Source organism: Ochlerotatus camptorhynchus, unplaced genomic scaffold (assembly GCF_037179485.1).
Source record: "Ochlerotatus camptorhynchus isolate MF236.1 unplaced genomic scaffold, CSIRO-AGI_Acam_v1.1 ptg000054l, whole genome shotgun sequence".
Taxonomy (NCBI): Eukaryota; Metazoa; Arthropoda; class Insecta; order Diptera; family Culicidae; genus Ochlerotatus; species Ochlerotatus camptorhynchus.
In genome coordinates this window covers 1,159,524-1,186,933 of record NW_027040544.1, presented here as the reverse complement: position 1 = coordinate 1,186,933, position 27,410 = coordinate 1,159,524, and the positions used below count along the sequence as shown (strand labels likewise).

General features: G+C 41.3%; 1 protein-coding gene across 1 annotated transcript in view; it reads left to right on the top strand.

Moving 5' to 3' along the window:
* Tmtc2 (Transmembrane O-mannosyltransferase targeting cadherins 2) overlaps positions 1-27,410 on the top strand; it is a 410,563-nt gene that overhangs the window by 185,804 nt on the left and 197,349 nt on the right. The window contains exon 3 of the mRNA XM_065239258.1: positions 994-1,108. Coding sequence (XP_065095330.1) covers positions 994-1,108 — 115 coding nt within the window. The remainder of the gene's footprint in view (positions 1-993; positions 1,109-27,410) is intronic.

Sequence of the window (27,410 nt, the reverse complement as noted above, 5' to 3'; positions counted from 1 at the left end):
CACTTTTCTCCTTTAAATCCACTTTTCTCACCCTAAACCTTGGATCTGTAGACCATTATAGAACTTGGCAACAACTTCCAGGAAGGTAACCGGTCCACAAATTATAAGGGTAGGTGTAAATGAGGTGTCACCGATGGTGCCAGGAGGAAAATGAAAACTGACATCCGCTCAACCTTCCCTTTTTTTGCGGTAAACCTTCGCTGTCCACCGCACCTTCGAAGTATGATGATGGACAACGGTTCCGGCTTTCTTCCGTTCTGGGTAAAGTTTTGGTGATGACCCTTTAGCCACGACATTATCGATTTACTTTATTGCTTGCAAGAGTAATTGATCTTTATAAAAAAATTAGTAATTATGAAACAAAAAAAAAACCAACCGACAGGGTTTTCCACTGCCGGCTGACGGAATTCGCTGATCGTTAGGAATATTAATGAGGGACTCAGTTAATGCTAATGAGTCTTTTTCGTCGGGCGTCAATCTTCTTCACTGCTGACGGGTACGATGCCAGGGCTATCGTCTTCATCTTCATCTCACCGCAGCGCTGCCGACGTCATTATTATCATCGCCGCCCGTTGTCATATCAAGAGGGACTTTTGCAGCACCAGCGACAGCCCAGCCCGGAGGAAACGATCCTTCAACGATGATGCTGAGCAAACTTTTACACTTGTCCGCACCCCTCCGAGCCAATGATGCTAGTAATAGAGCTCGCTCAGAATATGTGAGTCTCCTTTTAGCGATAACAATAATAACGATGTCGTCAAGTGCTTCATAATGATAGCGAAAATTTTATGAGTGATAATTTCGCTAATTGCAAAGTTATAAACACCCCTGGAGGGAAAGTGCCTTCCAGAAAGATAATGCTGCGTTGAGATTGATGGGCGTCTTTTTCGTACCTGTGTCCCTGCTACATAAACTTACCTCTCGAAGCGATAAAAATGCAAATGTGTGTATGAACTAATGAATGTTTTTCTATTGCTTTCTTCTCTCTTTCAGCACTCGGAAATCTTGGAAGTGTCCTTAGCGCGCAAGGCCGCCATCAGGAAGCCAAGGAGGCACTGAAGGCGGCCCTCAGCTACCGCCCCAACATGGCGGATGTACATTACAATCTGTGAGTATTCAGAGCCTTTTCTTATTCATTAAAGTGCACCTTACCAAAGAGATATAGGTATTTAGTTGGTTGATATTGTGGTGGAGTTTTGGGCTGTACTACAGTAAATTAAGAGCTGGTTACTCACTGATTTTTCATATGTGGCCCGAATCCGCCTTCTAAGCAGTGACCATAATTGTAATTTGGAGATTTAACAACAATTTAGTTTCCTTCTAACTAAAACTAGGGTACGGATAATTCTTTGCCTGCAATCAGTACGCCGTATATCTTATCAACACTAACCGGTGGATCTAAATGCTGTGAATTATCGGTCTATGAAGTAGGCCTTTCTCAAGGTACATAAAGTCATTCAAGATTTTGGTCATATAGCTTTGGGATCTTAATCTCAAACCAGCCCTCATGAAGATCTCATCCCCTGGATCGAAACGTAATCAACACTTTTTTTTATTGAAGACAGCAAATCCGAAACTATGTTATTAGTTATGCTTGGTTTTTAAACTTCACCGGTGCATTTCTGAAGTCATTGTAATTGTCTAAAGATCTTTGACTTCAATAAAGTTTTCTGCACTTTTCTGAATTTTTAAAAACTTTTTAAAAGCTCCAGCAATATTCATGCAGTTAATTGACCTGCCTTGAAATTCTTCGGTCCGTCCTGAAGCTCACGCAGTTTTCCTGAAATTGGGATAAGAGCCAGTCTGTGGCAGAAAATCTCAATCATAAAGACATAAATAAAATAAACCCTGATGTTTTCGATACTAATCGAATGGAATTTTCATAAAATTATTACAATTTTCCTGAGCTTCTCTGGATCTGCCAGGAATTTTCGTTCCTACATGAAGTTTCCTTAATTTTCATGAAATTCTCAGAACTTCTCTTACGTTCCAACAATTTTCCTGGTATTCAAGGGACTCCTGTGAAGACTCCACAATTTTGGAAGCATCCATTAAAGACGTCACGCTGTAAGAAAGGAAGGGGACTAACAAAAGTGTGATGATCAATGCATTAAGTATAGGTAAAATGTGACGAAAGGGGGAGGAGGGGTTGTTGTTCCTCAATTTCACGTGACGTACTTAATGAATGCTCCTTGTGCAGAAATTTTTGAAACATTTTTGAAACTTTTGAAAAATTCTATAAATTTTCGGTACTTCTGGAAAGTTCCTGGAATTAATTAACGAAACTGCTTCAAAGTTTTCTAATCTTCCTGGAACTACACGGAACGTACCTAACAATAATGAAACTTCCTTACAATATATAAACTTCTCTGAAGATGTCAGCAATTCCCTGTTAAAATTTTCGGGATTCCCTGAGCATTTTGGAGCTTCTGTAAAGTTCTTGCAATTTCCTTGAAGTTAAGGGAACTGCTTTGAGGTTCTATGATCTTCCCTGATGTTCTCGCAGCTACCTTCAAGATCTAAAAAATTCTCATGAAGTTTTTGGACCTGCCCTGAAATCAATAGATCTTTCATAAAAATCTTAAAATATTCTGTAAATTGCGGGACTAACGTAATAATTCTAAAATATTTCTGACATTTTTAAACTTCTCCGGGTTTCTATGAAATTTCCAGAACCTCTTATAGTTTCTAAAAAATTTCCTAATACTATTGGCGCTGTCCTGAATACATAAAGATCATTAAACTTAAAGCCTTGACTTTTCTCAAACTATTGAGACTGCCCTTAAGATTCTCTGGAGATCTTTAGAACCATATTTTTCTTGAAAATTTCCTCAATCGCCTTTAATTTTTTGAAACATTTCTGATGATTTCTTGAAAACTTCTAAGTTTCCTGGATCATACAGGCTAAGATCCGGTAAGCCATACATAGATTAAGTTTACCCAGATTGGGCACCCAAACATGGGTTAATATGATCCACATATGGGTTAGTTTTAGGCAAATTTGACTCTAATTTGGGCCTATATTTGAAAATTTACCTATATTTGGGATTGTTTGCTTTACCGCCCGATTTGGGTTTACTTAATTTGTATATGATTTATCTGAACTTAGCGTGTAGAACTTCATTAAAGCTACTGCAGTTTCTTCGAAGCTGATAGATTCGCCTTGAAGTGGAAGCAGATTTGCCCAACACTTTGCAGAAGTTCCTTCATTGTAACGCATGAAACTTCTCCGAAATCCTTAGTATTTCCTTTCATTCATAGAAACTTCTTCCAACAATTTTTGTAACCCCTCTTCAAGTTCTTTAATCATTCCTGAAGTTCTAGCTTCTCTTCTGATGATGGTTTTAAGATACAAATAAAACTGCCACATTAGACCTATACATTTCTGGACTTTTCTGACTTTCCTCGAATTTATCGCAACTTCTGTGAAGTTTTCGAAATTGGTGTAAAGTTCTCTAAATTAACAGAAATTTTTGAAACTACTAGGCTCCCACTAGTGTTTCATACCCGGGAAAGTTTTCCCGGTAAATTTACCAAAAGTCACGTTTCCTGATTGCCGGGAATTTGTTCCAATTTGCCTGGAAACAATTTTAAAAGTATATTTAGGTGAAAAATATAAGAAATTTCTCAGAAGAATCATAAGAAACATCTAAGAAAAAGTTTGCAGAAACGTCCAAAAGTGGCCTAAAGAAAATCGGATGAATGCTCTAGGTGAAGTCTGAGGAATTTTAAAAGGAAAACCAGAAGAAATTTCAGGGTGCATCCAGAAGTAACTTCCGAAAAAAATCAGAGACATTTTTATGCGCATGATGCATGATAGTGGTTTACCACCCATTGTAGCTCGGAAACTGAGTCCGATAGCAGCGGGCTCTCTTCTTTATTTGTCTTGATCAAGCTTAATAACCTTTAATTGTCCAAAACATGTTGCTGTATCAAGGGCCAAAAACAGATTAGGTGGACCGATAGGCAAAGTCGCTTATTCAAATATACGGGACAGTAAATAATCTCCTTCCAGCAACTTGACCACACAATTGATCAAAAAGACGAGCCCCCAAACAGCAAGATGCCGTAATGAGTGGAGAGAAGAAGCCCACCCTATATCCACGAAATGTTAACTATAAAGGGTTGGCATTCCCACTCTCCCCGTTCAAATCGCTTTAATCGGGTGCCTTGATGGTCCCACCCAATCCCAGCTGTTGGCCGAGCCAACTGGAGGGAGATTTCCGACAATGAACCACCACAGGAATTTTAGGTTGGTTAAAATTTCGTTTAGTGCCTCCTAACCTCCTTTACCACGATTCCACTGAGCCAGATCTCCCAATTTAGGTTTAGCTTTGTTCAAACTAGTATTACTAAATTATAGAATAAACAACTTGTGAGATAACCAATTGTAGGGTAATAAATTCTAGGGTAACCAATTCTAGAATAATCAATAAACCAATTTTAATCGTAACTGCTTATAATTGTAACTGACTAAGCTCAAAAAACATCTAAATGCACTAGATTAAATTATTGCCTTACTACGATACCGTGGCCTTTGCATGAATCAGCAGTTTGCTTGTTCTCTCTCCCTGTCAAATTGCCTTTCATCGACCCTAACGCCAGTCATGCCAACGGTCGATGAAGACAAGGTGTTGTTAAGGTAGGTGCGTACCGTCCGAGGGACGTGACACTCCCCCCCGTACGTGGACCCGGTCCTTCGGTCCAGCTTACTCCGTCTCGCGCCTGACATCCAACACTGCCAGCTTCACCGTTGGCCGCTCGTAGATCCCGCTGATAGTCTGCACGGTAGCCTTACGAGTTTGTCCTCCGCTGGTTACCACTCCGATGACCCGCCCTTTGGGCCAACAGTTTCTGGGGTTCTCGTGGTCCGCAATGACCACAATATTTATCTCCTACCTGCAAAGGTTTCATCTTCATGTGCCACTTCGAGCGCCGTGTTATATCGGGAAGGTAATCCCTAATCCAGCGTTTCCAGAACAGGTTTGCTAACCACTGGGACGTTGGGAACCCTCGTTGTAACACCGCAGTATCCGCATCGATCGTCGTCAACGGCTTAGATCCATCAAATGAGCCCAAAAGGAAATGGTTGGGAGTTAAAGCTGGTGCGACTTCGTCGTCGATGGGCACGTGAGTAAGAGGGCGCGCGTTGAGTACACCTTCTATTTCCGTTAGAGCGTTCCTTAACTCTTTATCGCTTGGTCGTCGTACACGTAGAACTTCCACCAGATTGCGCTTGACCGATTGGACTAGACGCTCCCAACTACCGCCCATGTGGGGCGACGCTGGTGGGTTGAAGTGCCAAGCCGTGGATGAAGTAACGAACTCGTTCATTAGTTGATTTTGGTCGATTACCTGATGGATCTCCTGTAGCACCCAGTTGGCACCCACAAAGTTGGTTCCTCGGTCGCTATAAAAGGCTACAGGTGTACCTCTTCGAGCGATAAAGTTTTTTAAAGCCATAATGCAAGAGCTTGTTGTGAGAGTGTTGGCTACCTCAATATGGACGGCTCTTATCGTCAGGCTAGTCAGTAGAACACCCCGTCTTTTCTCGACCCTTCGACCCACAGATACCTCAATTGGGCCAAAATAATCGCCCCCCACATGTGCGAATGGCCTTGTGTATGCGGACAGCCTTGCTGCTGGAAGATCGGCCATTTCTGGTGGCCGAGGAAGAGCGTCTCGGTTTTTGCACCACTGGCAGTTCTTGCGAATTTTGGCTAGAGTCTGTCTCAAACGGAAGATGCTAAATTTTTGACGGACTTCATTGACAACGATCTCGTAGTTGCGATGGAAATATTTTTCGTGGTAATGTGCAAGTATTAACGATGTCACTGGGTGAACTGGTGGTAAAATAACAGGGTTCTTCGCGTCACTATGTAAATAGGAGCACACTCCGGTTCTGCCTTTCATTCTCATGACACCCAAGTCATCTACAAATGGACTCAATTTATAGATAGAGCTGGTCTTCGGAATCTGCTTAACTGTTGCCACTTTTGCATCCAATGTTGCGACTTCATCCTTGTATACATCCCGTTGCGCTTGTCGTAATGGTATGCTTCAGCTTTTCGTAGCTCTTCGGATGACAGAGGTCCGCACGTGGTGCGTACCGTCCGAGGGACGTGACACCAGCAATAATACAAATGTAAAATTTAAAACGATCTCACCAGTTCGGAAAATAGACAGTGTTTCGGGGTATTTTATTAACGAGCATCACTCCATTGTCGTATTGCATGTGCTCAATTTTGCAACTCTTCTTTCACTTTTACTTTTTGGATTCCATGGTACCCGAAAAGGTATAGATATATCCATTATTAGCAATGCTGTGATATAACCACAACGGGATGGCCGTTCAGAATGGTTCAACGGATGTTAAATTTAACACGATTTAAAGTATTTCAATGCCACAATAAATTTGTTGGCTAACAATTATCACATTTTTCAATATTTAAACATATTTCAAGAAGCATTTATTTGTGTTTTATATAATTAGTATCAACGTTCCGTCATATCGAATCTTCAAGTGATCTTCGCAAGCACCACATTTCATTCAGTCACTTACTCACACATAAAATTTGCCTCGACCAACCTGGCTTAACGCGCCCTAAGTCTCAGTGACCAAAAGGGCATAGACATTTTCATGCGAAGCCAAAAAGACTTATCAATAAAGTCTGGAGAAACTTCCGGAACAGTCGAACGAACTGCTGGAGTAGTTAAAAATTATTAAATAGAAACTTCCAATGCCATTTTAAGAAATTTGACGAAGAAGTTTGGATGAACCTTCCAGCGAAGGTCAAAAGAAGCTACCATGGAAGCCAGAAGGACTTCTGATAAAGCTTCCGAAAAAATCAGGTAACTATTTCTTGGAAAATCGAAAGAGACTTCTGAGAGAATTCAGTTATATATTCTGGGTCAAAAAAAAAACTCCCAATAGCCCTTAGTCGAAAAACAAAAATCCAGAAGAAGTCAGAAGAAAAATCGTTGAAGACTCGGAAAAATTTGACGGTGGAAGCAAGTATATTTGAAGAGAGTGGTAAATACATTTTCATTATTATAAATCACTATACAGAAGTTAAAAACTAAACACTCTGGTGAATAAAAGCCGAGAATTCAAAATATGATGTTTATGGATTTTGGAAGCCGAAAGTGGCCAAGAAACGGAGACACTATTTCCCGATATTTCCTGAATTCAACAGAACTGCTTTAGGGATGTCGAAACATTCCTGTAGTACTCGGATCTTACCTGAAGATCTAGCAATTTTACTGATAATCATAGAATTGGTCTGAGTTCTCAGAACTTTTCGAAGTTAAGTAATATCTGTCAAGGACAAGATTGATCGGAGGCACACATGGTCACTATCATGGCTGAATTTTTATTTTCACCTTCTCTTTTATCTACATTTTTTCCTGTATAGTAAAAAAGCAGAATGAAATCTTTCAGAAGTATTAGTTTTTGCTTAGTCACTTTTATGCCTCGCCTTTATAGTTTATTGCTTAACCACTTTTCAAAAAACATTATTGTACGATTTAATTTATTCATTATTAACATAGATAACACCACAGATTTTCTGAACAAAAAATAAGACGAAAAGATTGTTTTGAACTACAACACCAATTTCCTTTAGGCAACCCTGAAAACAACGGACATTTGTGGATTCTATCATCCTTGTCCTTAAGTTCTTTAAACTCATTTGAAGTTTTGGCAGCATGTGTTAATTTTCAGAAAATTTCCTGAAATCAGGGTTCCTTTCCACTCACTTGCTATAAAAAAAGTTTTCGGAAATTTGAAATCATTAGATGTTATAATGAAAATTTGTACAAGAAGAGATTGAAAGGCAAGTGTTCGACGCATAAAACCGTTCAATTTCGCTTTCAGAGTATCACAATCAGCTATTTTATGATTCGTGAGCGTTCACTCAGAGTGAGCGCTCACGAGTCGTAAAATCGCTGATTGTGACTATCTGCAAGCAAACTTGACATGTTTTATGTGTCAAAAACTTGCTTTTCAATCTCTTCTTTATCTAACATGTACAACATATCATTATAGCATCTAATAATTTCAAAATACTTAAAATATTTTTTTTATAGCAAGTGAGATGGAGCAAGGCTGCCTGAAATTACCTGAAGTTAATGAACTGAAGGTCTTTGATCTTCACTGAATTTTAAGAAATATTCCATACATATATGTCGTTCGTTGTCAATGGCATTTTAGAGCAAAAGTAATATACAATTTTGTGCCATTTTGCTGTCTGGAATGTTATACAAAAATAAATGAAAAACAAGGGAATATCAGGGAAATTAACTTTCATCATTGAGTCGACACCCTGTTTAAAAACTTCTTAAGACTTAAAATAGACCAGTAAATTCCGTAGAAATTCAGGAAACTTTGCAGAAAATCAACGAAATTCTAAATAGTTCAGAAAACTCTATAGGAGAGCAGCAAACATCACAAAAATTCTAAGAACGTTGAAGAAGTCAAGGGAACTGAAAAGAAGTGCTTGGATTTCTTTTTAAGTTCAAGGAAGGATGAGTTCTGGGCTTGATTTGAAAATGATGGGAACTTAGTTTCGCCCAGATGGTTAGCGAGATTCGTAGAAAAGGTTCAAAGTCTTTGCTGATGTTCTGAGATTTTGATCGAATTGAAAGAACTTGAAAAACTAAGCAGTATGTAGCTTAAAAAAAGTTGATGAAACTTTGTAGAAGTTAATTTTTTTTCAAGAAGTAAAGATTAGGGAACTTAGTAGATTTTTTTTTTTTCAAAGCGGAATTTTTAACGAAACTTTGTAGACGTTGAAGAAACATAAGAGTATTTTTTCTGTCCCTCAGGAATTTTATGGTGGCAAATGCCACCAACCTCAGTACGGTGCGGCTTACCTGTAGTTCTCCTCCCAAAACCCATGGAACTCATTTCAAATTTCTGTTGAAATACTTCTTGTCATTTCTTTAAAAAAAAATATCAAAGCTCCCTAGAGATTGCCATCAGAATTCCTCAGGAAATAAATTATCCCAAAACTTCCACCAAGATTTCAATAGACACCCCAAAATAATCCCACTGCAACAGCCTTGGCAACAAAGTTGAACAAGATATGCAAATTACCGTCCCACCAGAATTCCACTATCAAGTCATTTCCCGCAGCATCTTTTACTGTCATGATTACATCATTAAGCACCGAGAATGGTCATAAAAATACCCCTTATAACGATAAACCACTGGCTGCTCAGCACTCATCCACCACCTCCGACCGGTCCGCGTAATGTGACCGAGGATGTCAATAAAATGGGGCCAAAATTCCACGCACCGCAGCAAAAGTATACGATACCCGCCCCTCCAGTATTTCACTTTGATTTACTTGCCACGCTTTATCTTTGGGAAAAAGTTTTTCTCCGGCTCCATCTCGCTTTAGCCGGTCCTGCTACCCGACATGACACACTCAATCTCCACTTGCTTTGCGGTTTCCGTCTCCATTCTGGTCAAGCTCGACTCCCCCCCCCCCTTCACCAAACCAGCCCATCCCAACCCAACCCAACCGGCACGACGACGTCCGGAACCGCAGAAATTCTCATGCCAACTTAAATTTGGCCAATTCCGTCTACCTCTTCTGCTGCCAAAAAAGACTTTGGACTTCGGACCGAGAAGGGGAGGTATTCCCATATTTCTGTGGTTATTTATTAGTCTCTTGTTTTTCGTGTAAATTGTTGCGGCCACGATAAAGCTGTCATCGGTTTTGTCAACTTTCTCGGTTTTCGGGATCTTCCTGTCACCTCTCGAACCGACTAACGAACGACACCCGGCCTTCTATTCCATGCCAACACAATCGATCTATTTCACTTTCAGAAGACGGGCAGCAGCAATTGGGCGAAAGTGGGGCGGGTGGCGAGTGCAGGGCGACAACGATGGCACTCTCGCTCTACCTCTCCTTGGCATTTTGGGATAATCTGTCCAACCTTTTGGCCGCCAGCCATCGCAAAGCCAACGTGTGGACTTTTGTGGCATGTGAGACAGCTCCCAACATCGACCAATGATTGTGTGTGTGTGTATGTGTGCGGGTATGTTGGTGTGGTTTGTTATTGTTATGCTGCCGCTTCCTCTCAGCCTTCTTCGTTCCTTGTCGAGTGGATGCGGGGATCCTTCCTAGAAGGGAAAAGACAAAGAAAACAGCAACAACATTAGCATCAATAACAACAACAACAACAACAGCAACATCCCTGAGCGATGATGATGGCCGCCGAGTGGAAGAAAATCAGCCAGCGAAAGAGCTTTGTCATTATTTCCCAAGGAGGGCAGAGATTTTCCCGTTTGTTATGGTTTTGGGATGGTGTTGGTCAAAAGGATTCTGGTGGGGCGCGAAACAGCTAAAGGGATAAAAAAAAATACAGAAAACAGGCACAGTGTTCTCATCGCTCACACCGAGAAAGTTAGCTCTTTTCTTAGAAAATCCTGCAAGGGAAAGATCATGGAGGAACGCTGTATATACAGGCTAATGTTGTTTGTCTGCTTTAGGTTCTTTCTCTTTCAGTGTTGCTTTCTCTGTTCGGACACGATTGGTTTGTGTTTTTTCCACAAGGCTGCCTGTTGAGTGGCTGCGAGAGGGGATTTTGCTTCGTGTTGTTTATTTATTGTGTTTCTCTGCGGCCAGCTTAGAAGCCCTCCAATCAGTGTCAATAATTGATTTGTTTGTTAATTTACTCGGAATGTGCACATCCCGAAATGTTGATTCAATGCTATCCGCTCGTGGATTTGAACAACAGACTTTAGTAATGCGGTTTGCATTGTTTAAAAAAAAAAATAATTTTAGTAGAGTGGGTAGGGGAGGGCTAAAACAAGTTAAGTATTAAAAATACATTTAACGATGTACAAACAATTGTTATCTGTCAATATATACCCACAGACAAACAGAAATAACTCTCACAAGTTGTTCATCGCACACGCATTTAACTAACAATTTAAATGTTCCTTAGTTGGTAGTACCACCAACTGTGGTGTGCATAGTCAATTATCTTGCGTTTGACCTAAAGTTACACACTACCGCCATCTGCTGTACGTACTACCCATCACAACACAATGTATTCAACAGAACAGTGAGAAATTTTCTATGCGTTATGTCTGTTCGTCTGTGCTATAGCTTTCAATCTCTATTTTGCTATAAAAATATGACATCGTAATCAAATTGAATACATTTTCCGAAAACTTGTCCTCCATTAATAGGAACACTGTTCCAGTAGTAGTGATAGTTGCTAACTTTGGTTCCTCATTCCTCGCCGATAGCTTGAAGTAGCCGGACGTAGTTTGTTCGTGTCTCCGTTGCGGGTATTGATTTCGTAGCTGGTGGAGTTTTTTTTTCCACCATAGTGGTTTTTTATATCGCGCGTTTTACCTACCGTGGACGAAGTTCAGTGCCCAAGGCAATCGCAGTCAGCAGAGGAAGTAGCCACCTTTAGCGACGCTATAGGTGGACTATCATCTCACCGTCATCATCTCATCACCACTCCAAAGCAGCAAGCAACAACAACAAAGCAGCAAACGGAGTGGCTGCACCAGCTCACACAGCTGGCACCGGCCGGTGTTAAGTATACTTTACAATAGTCTTCTCTAGCCCATTGCCGCGCTTTTGTTATAAAATTTTGCGCGTGTCTTTGCCCTCTCCCCTGATATGGTTGTGAGGGCTATAGTGGTGCAACTTCTTGCAACTAGTGAAAAGTTTTTTTTTTTTCTTTCCTTTTTAAGCGGTTGTGCACCGCTTTTGCGCAACAATCATGGCGTCTTCGGATACCTACGTTGCGCGAACTAGATACTACCAACCGTCTTCGAAAGAACCATGGGTTGTCTTTTTTCGGCCCATAAATAAACCTTTGAAAACTCTCGACATTTCGAGAGACTTGCTGCGGAAGTATCCTGGAATCTTGGTACATAAGGAGAGATTCAATAAACTGCGTGTAGAAGCACCGACTAATGATGTGGCAAATAAAGTTGCTGAACATGAGCTGTTTAGTGTTGAGTATAACATCTACATCCCTTCTCGAGATGAGGAGATAGAAGGTGTGGTCTCCGACGCGAGTCTGAGTGTCGAGGACTTAAACCGAGCATCGGGTTGCTTCAAAAACTCGAAAATCGGAGAGCCGGTACAGATACTGGATGTCAGGCAACTGCATTCAGTATCTTTGCAAGATGGCAAGAAAGTTTATCAGCATTCAAACTCGTTTCGGGTGACTTTCGCTGGTTCAGTTCTCCCAAACTTTGTCAAAGTTGATGGTGCTTTTTTTCCGGTGCGGTTGTTTGTACAGAGGGTATATAATTGTACCAACTACAAAAGGCTGGGACACTCAGCCAGCCATTGCGGCAACAAAACTCGTTGTGGCAAATGTGGTGAAACCACAAAGAGGATTCTTGCCACAAAGAATCAGTAAAATGAAAATCAATTTTCGATTTTGTCAGCTGAAGAATCGGACTCTGACTCATCCGATGAGGGTGACTCTATGGTGGTACACGCACCTTTGAAAACGAACGGATCCTCAAAACGAAAATGCTCCTCCCCGAAAGTGCGCCGTAAGAAAACTAAAGTCACTCCCAGAGGATTGCAAAATTACCAGGGTAATAAGGATGAAAAAATTAAATCGAAGGCTCCTAACGCTCCACTTCCTGGCTGCAGTAAGGATTTTCCGCCATTACCCAACAAAGAAAAGAAAAACAAAAAAGCTGCTCCTCAAACTTCTCAAAAGAAATCCAAGTCCGAACGAGGTTTGCTAGCTTTTTCGGACATTGTGGAATTCATATTAAATATGTTCAACATACAAGACCCTCTTAGAAGCTTAGTTTCTGCCTTGCTTCCAACATTAGAATCATATCTTAAGCAATTGACTGTTTCATGGCCCCCCCTTGCATCAATCATATCTTTCGATGGATAATTCGTCGAGCTAGGTTGAAGATATGATCACTGTGCTACAGTGGAACTGCCGTAGTTTTGTATCTAAACTAGACTCGTTCAAATTTTTACTTCACAATTCTGAATGTGATATATTTGCTCTTTGTGAAACATGTCTTTTTTTCCGATAAAGAACTCAACTTCCACGATTTTAACATTATTCGCCTGGATAGAGACGATTCTTATGGAGGAGTACTTTTAGGGATCAAAAAGTGCTACCCTTTCTACAAAATTTCCCTTCCTGCTCTATCAGGCGTCGAAATCGTCGCTTGCCAAATAAATGTGAAGAACAAAGATCTTTGCATAAATAGCTTCAGTATACGTTCCACCAAGAACCTCCATTAGCCGTAGTCAACTCTGGAATCTAGTTTCGATTCTTCCATCCCCAGTATTATTTCTAGGTGATATGAACTCCCATGGTACTGGGTAAGGTGATCTATACGATGACAATAGAGCGGCAATTGTTTACGATTTATGTTACGATTTCAACTTGACTATTTTGAACACTGGTGAAGTGACACGTATAGCTAAACCTCCGGCTCGAGAAAGCCGACTCGACATATCTTTGTGTTCAAGATCGCTATCATTGGATTGTCTGTGGAAGGTTATCAATGATCCCCATGGTAGCGATCATTTGCCAATCATCATTTCAATTAAGTGTGCCCCTCAATATGCAGAACCATCTCGAGTTCCATTTGATCTTACAAAGAACATAGATTGGCAGAAATATGCAACGGCGGTGACAATTGGTTTCGAATTAATAGATACGCTCCCACCATTGGTAGAATATCGATTCCTCGCCGATTTGATATACAAAAGCTCACTGGAAGCACAAAAAAGAAAAGTTCTAAGTGCACCATTCAAAAGGAGACCAGCCACACCTGGATGGAACGAAGAATGCACAAAATTGTATGTAGAAAAATCTGATGCTTTCAAAGCTTTTCGTAGACACAAAACCTCCACATACTTCTAGGAATATTCAAAGCTTGAGGCAAAGCTGAAACAATTAATCAAAGCATAAAAACGCGATTATTGGCGCAATTTCATCAAGGGATTCTCACGAGAAACCTCAATGAACACCTTGCGGAGGCTGGCCCGCAACATGCGTAACCGCTCATCTTCTAATGAGAGTGAAGAATACTCCAACCGATGGATATTCGATTTCGCTGAAAAGGTCTGTCCGGACTCAGTTCCAGCACAACACATACTTCGAGAAGCGTCTCCGAGCGGCGGCTCTCTGGATCACAATGCTGGAATTCTCTATTGCTCTCTTTCGGCAAACAACTTCTCACCGAGAAGCGATATGATTAAATTCCATCTTCTGAAAAATTTCCCAGCTATCGCTAAAAGACGCTTGTTAGTTTTATTCAATTCCTTACTAGAAAACAACATTGTACCGCCTGAATGGAGACAGGTCAAAGTAATAGCAATTCGAAAACCTGGCAAACCAGCGTCTGACCATAACTCATACCGTTCGATTGCGATGCTTTCGTGCATTAGGAAATTGTTGGAGAAAATGATTCTTCGGAGACTCGATCAGTGGGTCGAAGCAAATAACTTGCTATCAAATACACAGTTTGGGTTCCGCAAGAGCAAAGGAACAAACGATTGTCTAGCGCTGCTTTCCACAGATATTCAACTGGCCTTTGCGCACAAGGAGCAATTGGCTTCAGTATTCTTGGACATTAAGGGGGCTTTTGATTCAGTTTCCATTGAAATCCTGTCAGACAATCTGCACAGATGTGGACTTTCCGGAATTTTAAATAATTTCTTGTACAATTTGTTGTCAGAAAAGCAAATGAACTTTTCCCTTGGACAACTGACAACTTCCAGAATTAGTTACATGGGCCTGCCCCAAGGCTCATGTCTCAGCCCTCTTCTTTATAACTTTTATGTCAAAGATATCGACAACTGTTTGGCAGAACAATGCACGCCTAGACAACTTGTAGATGACGGTGTGGTTTCCGTAAGAGGTCCACATGCCGAGAACTTGCAAGGACCATTAGATAACTTGTCTTCTTGGGCTAGGAATCTAGGGATCGAATTCTCGCCGCAGAAAACTGAACTGGTAGTGTTTACTCGAAAGCGGTACCCAGCCCAAATGCATCTTAATCTTTTGGGCAGAAACATTACTCAATCATTGTCTTTCAAGTACCTTGGGGTCTGGTTTGATTCAAAGTGCACTTTGAATACCCATATTTCGTATTTGAAGCAAAAATGTCAGCAGAGGATCAACTTTCTCCGTTCAATTTGCGGCACATGGTGGGGTGCTCATCCGGGAGACCTCATAACGCTTTATAAAACAACTATTATCTCTGTTCTAGAGTACGGCTCTTTCTGCTTTCTCTCGGCAAGAAAAAGTCACCTAATAAAATTGGAACGAATTCAATATCGTTGTCTGCGTATTGCTCTAGGCTGTATGCACTCAACGCATAACATGAGTCTCGAGGTTCTGGCAGGAGTAACACCCCTCCAGAACCGTTTCTGGGAGCTCTCTCTCAGAATACTAATCAAATGCGGAGTGACGAACACACTTATAATTGCTAATTTTGAAGAAATTCTTGGGCTGAACACACAATTTCGATTTATGAGAATCTACCACCACTACATATCGTCGGATATGTGTCTTCCTTATTATACTCCAGACCGTGCTCACTTTACCAATCGCAGTTCCTCAATTGAATATGATCTGTCCATGAAACAAGTGATTCATGGGATTCCAGATCAACTTCGAACTATTATTATCCCGCGTATTTTTACTGAAAAGTACCAACACGTCAATTGCGTGAAAAGATGAGTAGACTTATGTCCAACCACTAATCGCTAGATGCTCATCTCAATAGAATAAACCTCGTGGACAGCAACATCTGTCGGTGTGGAAACGTTTACGATGACATCGATCACGCAGTTTGGCAATGTACGGATAATGACGCCACCAGAGAGCAACTTTTGAATACCCTCGAGGCCCAAGGAAGACAACCCTATATCCCTATCAGAGACGTGTTGGGTACCCGCGATCTCTGCTATATGCAGCCGATTTATGTGTTTCTGCAAATGTCTAGGATAAGAATTTAATTCATTTGTCTTTTGTATCTCTTCATTAGTTTTTGTTTGTCTTGTCCCCCGTCTCGATGAGTCTGATCGTCGCCCACTGGTCACCATAGCCGGTCGAACTCCAGACGAATCTAGAAGCACACTACCGTTCATACTGGTGACATCACTCTGATGAGACAACGAAACCCTGCCTCCAAGCTCCTCCCCTTTTCCTATACTTCGACAATGTACCTCTCTAACCTCGAGTAAGCCGCGAGTATTCGGCTCAACTTCTACTAGAAATAGAATAAAGATAATTTTGTTACAAACAAAGATCAATGAATTATCGGCTCCGTAAAGCTATTGCGATTGAGCCTTAAAAATAAACGAACTAGATAAACTTTGGTTCCTATAATTGTGGAACGTATTGCTTTTTTATGGGTTCCACTATTATAGGAACACTACCGCAGCTATAGGTGCAAAGGAGCCATAATCTTAAGGAAAATTAATTGTTTTCCGTCGTTTTTGGGCTAATTTTAAGATTTAAATATGCAAATCTTCTTTATTTTAGGAGAGCTACTGATGAAAAATAACCTTATCTGGTTTTCTCTCATTATTCTGGCACAACCCCCATACCGCAACTAAAGGTACACCACTATTACTGGAACACCTATTCGATTACTTTCCACCATCGAATCCGAGAAATGTCGGAAAAACTAGTTCTGTGGTATGGATATTTAAAAAAAATCGTATATATATAGAGATAATATAGCTTCGCCATACATCCTCAAGTCGATTTTCCACCAGCCCAAACGTTCGAAGGCAGCTCACCCTCTGGTGGTGAGTGCTGTCAGAAGCAGCACAAAACACCTAATTAAGAAGAACAACAAATAAACATTTCGTTAGGGGAGCTAAACTTTTGCAATAGATTTCGCAGAATCAACGCTGTGTTGAATTCTGATAAATGATTTTTGCAGTCTACAATAAAAATAACTCAAAGTTATCCTTGTTAGTGAAGAGAAGTTCAAGATTAAGACGCTGCGTACTGATTTTATAGAATATAGTTTACAAGCGACCGGGACCTGCTAAAGCTAATTACTTTCAGAGTTGATAGGAAATGCCATACTAATATCAACATGAAGCTTTTGTGCGAAAATTTATTATATCTTATCTATACCAATCAAGCTAAGGCCTTCTTGTCCTCTGCTGTCCAAAAAGTTGTCTTCACTGTATTTGATCCATGGCCACACGTCACCCCTCGTAATCTACATACGAAGCGTCTGCACTTGATCGATCCACCTTTCTCGATTCACGCCTCTTCTTCTTGATCTTTTTGGGTCGCTTTCGAAAACCATTTTCACTGGGTAGTTGTCCGGCATTCTTACGACGTGCTCAGGCTACCGTAGTCGCCCATTTTTTTCAATGTGGACGATGGATGGTTCTCCCAGCAGCTGGTGCAATTAGTAGTTCATTCGCCTCCTCCACGTTCTGTCATCCATCTGCACTCACACCTTCGTCAATTAGGACTATTTTTGCACAGGCTCATATGTTGTGGTTATGAATCATACTGAATGGCCTTACTGATTGCAAATACTTGTTTACAGAATGACGCACTCTAATTTCCTTGTGTACTTAATTTTAACAAAAAAAAAACCTGGAGCAACCTGCACCTACATGCCAAAAATAGCTTTACGATAATAAGTAAAGCACTGAAGTAAACCTGATTTTCCTCGAATTGCTATTCCATACATGTATTAAAAAATCATCACTACCTAATCGAAGCATCCCCTTCGACTTTTCACCCTCAACCTACCTTTCAATACCTATTTGAACCGAAAACGCCCACCTAAGCCACTTTCTCTCAGCGTTCAGCCTCAAATTCACTTTTCCGCACAATTTGCAAAGGGTACAAAATATCAAATAACGCTTCTTTATATGTGAGGCTTGCCACTAGGCAAATATTTGCTCCCAGCCGGGGAACCAAGAGTATCCCACACACCGGTTCGTTCATCGTGTCAGGTCGGTACACCCATAAGTGGACTGCTGATGGTGGTGAGGGTCTGCTGGGCAAACCCCTTCCTTTGAACGGGGCGACTGAAAACCTGTCCATTCGACAGGTTATTTTGGGATCAAGTGCCTTTTCGAAGGTTCGAAAAACTTGCTGATGCAACTTCCATCCACAAACGCTGGCTGGCATACAGTAGTTATGGTAAGGTTGAATTTTCATCTGCTTTAAATTACATCACATTTCATTTTCAATACTGCCAGACCCCTCCTTGGACAACTAACTACCCATCCCACCCCCAGTCCGACGAGCGTCAGGCGAAGACCAGCAACGTTGAGAGTAATACTTCCGGCAAATGCTTCTTTCCCCCTTATGTTTACCCAATTGATTCCAGCTGGACTCGTTCATTCGATCGTTTGTCGTCTAACCTAGCAAGCAGCAACATTTGGAACGAATGCCTGTTCGAGTCCTGCTCGAGTGAGATTGCCCGTTAAGAATGAGAAAATCTGCACGATAGAACGTGGGCGCTGAGTAGTGGTGGACGGAGGGATTCGATTCTCACTTGTTTATCTAGTGATTTTCCGGTTGCTGTTCCGAAATGTTTTCATTTGGAGTACCCCTCACGGCTGTTGGACTTTCAGTAGGGGAGGGTCGATCTTGAAAACTAATGTTGATGTAAGTTCTTCAAACAATCTTTGCTGTGGGTCCATTTAATGATTTGCGGCCCAAATCAAGCATATAATTGAACATCCCTGCTGCTCGCCGATCCAATCAAAATAAATTTTAACCACAAATCGAAAATGAAAGCATCCAGGATGTCGGCTCGGAAAATAGGCCTTGGCACGGATAAAAGCATTCCCTGACAGCATCCAAATTGGAATAGAAAAGTCCGTTCGTTCGCTCGGATGTGTGCAGAGAGGAGACAGTGTGCTCTTCCCTTCCTTCCCCAAGGGATGAACGAAAATCAATACCAAACCATATGATGCAACGAACAAGGATGGACGGGGGGAAGTGCAACTTGCAAGTTCAGTTTGTAGAGTGTTGCTGGAATAGGAGCAACAATCGTATGACACCCGTTTCGAAAATTGCTCAATTAGTAGTGCTGGTTTGATTGGGAAAGTTGTTTGATTTGAACGTCCGAAACACAATCATTCTAATGCGAGGACACGGTGTGGTGGAAAGTTGTTTTCCGAAATACACACATCCGGTTGGGTTAGACATAGGAATGCCAAGATATTTTCTGACGACGATGAGTTGAGCGAACGCGTGACATATACGACGGACTGAACATTTGTCAAGTGTTTGCCAGACGTCAGTAATAAAACGTCATCGTGAAGAACGAGACCTCCACCCACGCCATCGTGGGCATAATTTTCATAATTACTCTTTTATGCAGTTTTAATTAAGACGAACCTCTTTGCTCCTTTTTCTTGCCGGTGTCAAATGCTTTCCATTTTTTTTTTACCTCTCTCATTATTTCTCATAATGGTTTCATAAAAAAAGGAACTATCAACCATTTCAGAGAATATAAATAGCATGAATAGAGTACTCGAGCTTCCGGCACCGAAGGTATACAGCTGTTTCATGCTTCTCATTGGAAAAGAAATTAAATTTTCCTAAAACTCAGGCACTGCTATTGGTTCTAAAAAGAGCATGGCAAATAGAATGGTTACCCGGATGGGCAAATGCCAAATTGATTTTCTGTTCGGCCTTTCGATCTGGTTTCTGCAACCAATGTCTATCTGCTAAGGTCTATTGTACAGCGTATTTGTTCTCTATGAACTAGGATGTTTCAAACCAGTTAATTCTATGACAGTTATCAACACTGTCCTTTTTCATAATTAAGCGTTTATATTTCTTAAAATAAGATGTGAATTCAATTCAATCAAATGAAAAAGAAACATGTGTTCTAGGTTCTGCGATGAACCGATAATTTTGGAAAATTGTGTTGCTGACATCCTTGCAATGACGGGGCCTCACACCCACTGATGTGGCAGATGTGTGTCATCTGCTTGCGTGTCAAAACATCATGTCGATGTGCGCCACACGTCTCATGACTTCGACATGAGGTATTAACAAGTTGACTGATGCCACATCCGCACTACAGCAGTGGGCGAACGGCCTAAGGAAAGATGTATAAATGACATCGCATTTTAGGGCTACCAGTCATGTGCTCATGCATATACTGTCCTGCACATAATTATAAAAAGAGAACATTTTTTAGGTTCAACGTATCATTTTAGACGAATCTAGACGAATAAACAAAATTGTACTTAGTGTTATATCAAATCTACGAATGTTTGGCTTGTGTTTTGACTGTACACGGTTAATGAAAGTAATTCAAAATAGAGTCGTGTTAGACTAAAAATTACTAAAAGTGGGTCGTCTTGAATATGAATCGTCTTGAATATGAATCGTCTTGAATATGACGAAAATCGAGAGATATTTCACTATGTCTATTAGAAGACTGATCGACTGAGTAAAATGCTGGAACATCACTATTGCAATTTTCATTTGAATTCAACTCATTTATTGAGTGAATCTCATCGGCCGTGTATGCAAAACCGATTGCACTTCATCGAACTGCGAGGAAGTGTAGTAAGGAACACCATTAAATGCTGCAACCGGAGGAAAGTAAGTAAGAGGATTCTCAAATGGAGCCAGCCACGTACTAAGAAACTTCACAGTCATCCGACGGGGATTGAACTCGCTATGAGAAGGTTTACAGCGGCTTCATAGAAGCTAGCTGAACCAGAGCTGGAAAATATCACGGCCGTCATGTGGCAATTAGAAAACAGGTCCGCTAACCATCACGAGACGAAACTACTTATCATGATTCCAATGATCAAGCAGTCATGGGAATAATTCTCATTCAATTTTGACAACAACATTTCTTAATGATTTAGATGAATTTCGGCAAACAACAGTTAGTAATCGATAGAGTGAATATATGTTTGAAATTTTCACGACATAAGCAAAAATAACATCCATAAATGAGCTAGTGATTAAGATCGATAGAAAGGTGTTTCATCTATCTATTTCAGTTAAAAAATGACCAAATGGGAGAAGCTGTTTTTGTTTGCGTAAAAGTTTGTAAAATTATGAATGGTTAAAACAGTTTGTTTTCAAACAGAAGAACCAGCTAAAATCTTACTTAAATTTAAATTAATGGGTTCTCAAAGAAACGGTGACAAACAAGCTTAAGAAGTTCAAACATATAATTGAACCGATTACATCAAAACCATGGATATACTTGATGGTTTCTGCTTGACAGGCTCAAAATGGGCGATTGTGCGATATGAAGTAGATCTATACCCTTTAGGTCTTAAACATTTTTTTTTTTGTAATTTTTACATGGAATTTCTAAAAACAGTTTTTTTTTTTCAAAATTACGAGATCCAAAATGGCAATAGAGCAAAAATGTGAATCATTGCCCATAACAAACAATTATGCAAAGCTTCACACAAATCGGAGAAGGTCGAGTTTTTCTGATTTGTAATGTGGTGTGGAACTGCTCCATACAGAGCCGAGACGATTAATGAAAAGGAAGTAGATTGTTCCTTTTCACTCCAAGACTTCGAAGGCCGTTCAACCTAAGCTAAATAATGACCCAGTTGACCGACACATCAACAATTTAAAGGCTGACTAAAAGTAAATTGGTACACACAAGAAGACCTGTTATTCGTGATTCAATAAGTTTAAGAAGTCCAGTCATGGTTTCTTTACAGTACTTTTATTAAAACTTCAAAGTAACAGCATTAGATGGTTACATTTCTCCAGTTTGAACGGAATCTCGAACCTTCCTCTTGATCGAGCCCTTCAGCGCCCGCACAGTGGAAACGGACACGGAATCAGCGCATTTCTTCCATTTTTCCCGCATTTGCTGGATGTCTTTGAGTGCGTCGCTTCGTCAAAGTCGCTGCTTTGAAATTGCCCAGTATTTATCGATTGGTCGAAATTCCGGGCAATTCGGAGGGCTTAGCTTAGGGACAACATCGATCTTGTTGGTAGCATACCACTCCAGAACCACCTTGGAGTAGTGGTAGCTGGTCAAATCGGGCCAAAAGATGACTTTACCCCGATGCTTCCGGGCACACTTTTCAAATCGGGCCAAAAGATGACTTTACCCCGATGCTTCCGGACACACTTTTCAGGCATTCTTCGCTGTAAACTTGGGATGTCATCGTCGCCACAACTGCAAGTCGCTTGCCAAATCATGGCCTTCTTCACGAACTTGTCGGAAAACCCGATCTTGAATCTTCCCGGCACATCCCCACGTCCAGCTTCGATGTGAAGCTTTTGACCGGGAAGCTGCTCAAAATCGAGTTTGACGTATGTTTCGTCACCGATCAAAGTGCAGCCCTTATTTTTGGTCAAAACACGATCGTACAAGAGCCTTGAATGCTTTTTGGCCACGGAATTCTGCTTCATGTGCCGGTTTGGATGTTTACTGGCTTTGTACGACTTGTATCCGTCCCTGGCAAGGATGTTCCACACCGTTTGAAAGTTAGCGTTGTACCTTCTGGTCACATCTCGGATCGAAAAATCGGGGGTGGCTTTAACGCACCTCAACACCTTGCTTCGCAGCTGACGATCCCTGGTTCTAGTTTTTTTTTATAGGTCCGTTGATTCCTTTCCACACTCAGGGTTTCCTTGTAGGTTTTGAGCACCGAAATATTTCTCTTAGAACACGAAATATCAGATTCTCTTATTGTGGCCATAGACATGGGTTAAGATTTTTTTTTTTGATGGATGGTTTTGATGGATTGTGTTCGAAATTAATTTTAAACGGGTTACTGATGTACAGCGGATTAGCTCGGACTAGATTCGGAACTTTCTGGACATCTCATGATATATTTCATGCATATTTGCATATCTCATAAAGTTTTTTTTTTGTTAGATAATTGATTTTATTTATTGATGATGATTTAACTTGAAATTAAAATTAAAGTCCTAAATTAAAACTACAAAACATCAAACATGATCATTATCGATGAATGAAAGAATGAAGAGAAACGTCTCTGCGACGAACGAGCTGTGTTGCTTGTATGTAAGTCCAGTAATGGCTAATATGGTCAATAGTGGTGTCCTGGAGAGCATAGCTGATTTTTCCTTTCGAGTAAAGGATATGACTGAACACTTCACAGGATTCAACGTCATTCGGTACAAATGGCATCAGCTGACAAATGCTTCAAACTGACGTTGGAGGAGTTGACAATCATCGATCGAGTAGATCCGTGAGCAGATTTGAGATCTGCAAACGATATTCGTGGACCTTCGATAACTAAATTCACATCATTGAAGTAAAGTAAAAAGATCAACGGTCCCAGATGACTTCCTTGAAGTATTCCTGAAGTAGCTGCGAAAATTTCGGACTGACAGTCATCATAGGTTACTACCAAATGGCGATCGGCGGGATGTATGCGAAACCAATTCAAGAGTTTTGCGCTAATCCCGAGTCTATCCAATTTGGCGATCGCGATGGCGTGATTTATCTTATCGAAGGCAGCAGACAATTCAATGTAGGTGACGTCTGTTTGTGACCTTTAAACCATACTTTGCGTGATGTACGATACAATACACAGTAGATTCGTGGTAGTATATCGACCGGAGGTGAAGCCATGTTGATCTTCGCTAAGAAACTGCTTGCAATGGGAAAGCAGAGGCTCTATGACGACTAACTCGAATAGCTTTGAAATTACGCACAACGATGTAGTTCCACGATAATTATCCACGTCCCGTTTACTACCCTATTTGTATACAGGGAACATATCCGCAAATTTCCAGTTTGATTGAAAAATGCCTCACGAGATGGACAATCGGAACAGATTAACGATATGCTTCTTGAGAAAGACTGGAGGAACACCATCCGGTCCAGAGAAGAAGGCTTCAGTTTTAGTGCGGCCGTGGTTATCACTTCGGAATTTACAACAATTCCACCCAGAGCATGATCGTAAAATGAACATTTGGAAACATGGTGGAGAACAAGCGGCAGATCTCCTGTAGAGTGGAAGCGACTTCGCCGTGCAATATCATGGAACTATCTGCACTGCTCCGTCAAGTACTTTCAGAAAGACTTCTTGTGGAACTTGAATTTCCTTCGAATGCCTCGCAGATAATGCAAGGAGCATCTACGGCTGACTCACTTGAACTAATAATTGAGATTAACGTAGTGGCGTTTCAGCGACATCGTGCAATATTTAGTGAATTTCCTCAACGCGGCTCTCATGATCGATTTCAGCTTCTTCAATTCGTTCATCTGCCAAGGGAGGTGCGATGTTATTTGATGAACGCTCTTAGTCACGTGTCTGTCAATGACATAAGCTAAGACATGTGAAAAAGATTGAGCAGCGGTTTCATCGTTATCAGAATCGAGTATGTTTTTCCAATCAATGCTTGACAGCCCAACGGCAGTGCTACGATGATCGGCTTTCTGGAAATTGTAAGACACCGTAGTGGAAATGTCTTCGAAATCCTGAATGCGATTGTCTTCAACAGCAATAGCCAAAGAAAGATGATGAAAAACTTCCTTTACGAGTGGAGAAGGAGCCGACTTAGCTACGATTGTTCTCGTTAACCACAGAATTGATTTGAGATAACGTCACTGCGCTATAGCTGTCGAGAATGCTAACTGATCCAGAATGAAAAGCAGAATCTGCGGAGTCCGGAGAGTCATCAGGTAACTAAAAGTTCAAATCGGAAAAATACTTGCCTGTGCAAGCATGGTGGGTGAGCCCCTTTCCACCACCACCCGAGACGACTGTGATGAACGCACGCTGCAGTTGGCGGGACTGGGGTGGGACAATAAGGGGCTTCCATCAAGCTTTCTACGGTGCGTCTCGGTTGCATCCCTATGTCGTCGGTTAAAGCAATTAGGCGTCGTCTGTTGTGCTGAGGGCCCCTGAAGGGGCAGGAGTACTGAGAGGTACTGTCCCGAAAGGTGTAACAGTCTCGAGGGAGGGTCACAACTCGTCTTGATCGGTGTTTCCGTGTCATCTTGGTAGAGTTTCGATAGGCGATCACGGTTTTGACCAGCAACACAGGGAGTTGAAGCGTTTACTGTGTCGGCTAGTTGAGCAATCTGAGTGTTGTTCACCATTTCGTTTTTCAACGCAGAGATACCTGTCAGTTGGTTTCCGACAACCAGGGAGATAACATTGCCGAGGAAAGAAACTGCATTTTTGAAGCGAGCATACTTCATCAGTTTGGAACACCTAGGTATTGCGGAGTCGATCGATTTTATTTTGCAAGCCAACGGAAAACTGCTCGAAAATTCTTTTACTCTTTCGCAGTTGATTCCCTCCAAAAGTTCTGAGCCAGTAAATTTATGTTTATTTTCTGGTTTTTTTTTTATTTTTCGACATTTGGTTAGCCTTTGGCTTTTCATTTTGGTTCTAGTTAATTGGTTATTCTAATGTGATGATTGCGCTTAGCGCTAATTTTCAGGATACCCTTTTATGGGATTGTTTTCGTTTGAATTAAAAAAATGATAACCTACCTACTTGAGCACAGGAACCTAGCTTACTACTTAAACTAGGTTGCCAAATCCCGAATGATCTGGTGGTTTGATCGCAGACAGGCGATTCTGAACCTTTCCAGCGTGGAAGTCTTTCGCTCCTCGAGTGTTTGAAGACCGACCAGGTGGTGAATCTCAGAATTACGAGTTCGCGGATCTTCTTGTGGACAGCAAGCTTGTTTTTGACACTTTTTTTTACTTTAAATGATCTTTATTTCTTGTCTTTGTGTGGTTTACATGTATGAATTTTCAAGTGACGCAGATGCGTCTTTTCAACTTCAGTTCATTTGAGATGTTAATTATTAAGTACAGTTCCTAGTATTATCAGGCCTGTTTGAGAGAATGACCACCTTGGTGGGATTTTTTTCCTTTGGTTTGTTTTTTCCGTCGATCTTGTTTTCCGTGCTGAGCACCAATGCTACCGACGTGCCAGGAAGGCAGCTCCCACACCTGGACCCTACCTATCGACCCATCAACTCATGAACCGGGGACCAACGGCTTTACTTCCCATCCGAAGGAAGGCGTGATCAGAGATGTTATGCCTCAGAACATCCCGGCGGCGCCGACTGGGATTGAACCCAGGCCTGCTGGGCTTGGTGGGATTGGTTTGTTTAAAAATTGAAAAAGTAAACTACTTATAACTACTATTTACAACTACAACTAACCTACAACTACTAAATACACCCAATTTACTATATACAAATTGCTTATCAAAGCATGTTCTGATAAATTACATTTTTGTGCAAATCTAGTCTTAATTTCTGTAATTCTGGAATCAATTTTGGCAATGCCTGCCTCTTCGTGTAAATTTTTTTATTCTAGTGTCGAAAGGACCATCAAGAACCATCCTCAGCACTTTATTTTAAGCGACCTGAATGTTGTTCCTGTGAGTCTGTGCACATGATTCCCACACCGGAGCTGCGTAGAGGATAGCAGGTGTTATTATTTGTTTGTAGACAGCCTTGAGAGGCGGGATCTGCGGCAAATCAGCGGATACAGACACCTAACCAAGGCAGAACACTTGACTACTGTTTTCTCTACATGCGAACGGAAGAGGAGCTTTTCATCGAAGAACATCCCGAGATAGGTTACTTCGGCAGACCACTCAACCCTTGTGCCATCCATGATTTCAGTACAAGATGGAGCCGGTTTCAGTTTGGGCGATTGCCGATGGACGAACATGATCGCTTGTGTTTTGGTGGCATTGATTTTGATTTTCCACGTGGTGGCATAATCAGCAAAGGCGTTAAGGCATCGTTGAAGTTTGTTCGTTATTTCGGGAGGCATCCTTCCTTTGACGGCTATTGCGGTATCATCTGCGAACAGGAAAAACACGCAACCGTCTCCGAGGGGAGGAATGTCGGAAGTGTAAATGCTGTAAAGCAAGGGGCCCAGCAGACTGCCTTGCGGGACTCCTGCTGGGATCGAATACGTGTCTGAAGTTACAAAGCTTGTACACAAGTCCGTCATGCCAAACATTGTCAAACGCCTTTTCAACGTCTAACAAGGCCATAGCTGTGGACTTGGATACAGTTTTTTTACTTCAGATGTTATTCATTACCCGTACTAGCTGATGATTGGTGGAGTGCCCCTTTCTGAATCCAAACTGTTCCGGAAGGTAAATTTTATCTTCCTCGACAAACTTGTGCAAACGATTGAGAATGAATTTCTCGAACAATTTGCTCAGCGCTGAAAGGAGGCTGATTGCTCTGTAGCTTGAAGACAATGTTGGATCCTTACAGGGCTTGCTATGATTTGTGCTACTTTCCAGATGCTTGGAAAGTAGTGCAGTTCCAAGCATCTGTTGAATATAGCGGTTAGAAGAGACTGCACTTTCATGCTGAGTCTCTTCAAGATCAAGCTGAATATACCGTCAAACCCGGGAGCCTTCATGTTCTTGGTGCATTTCAGCGCTGAGCAAATCTGTTGTACTGTA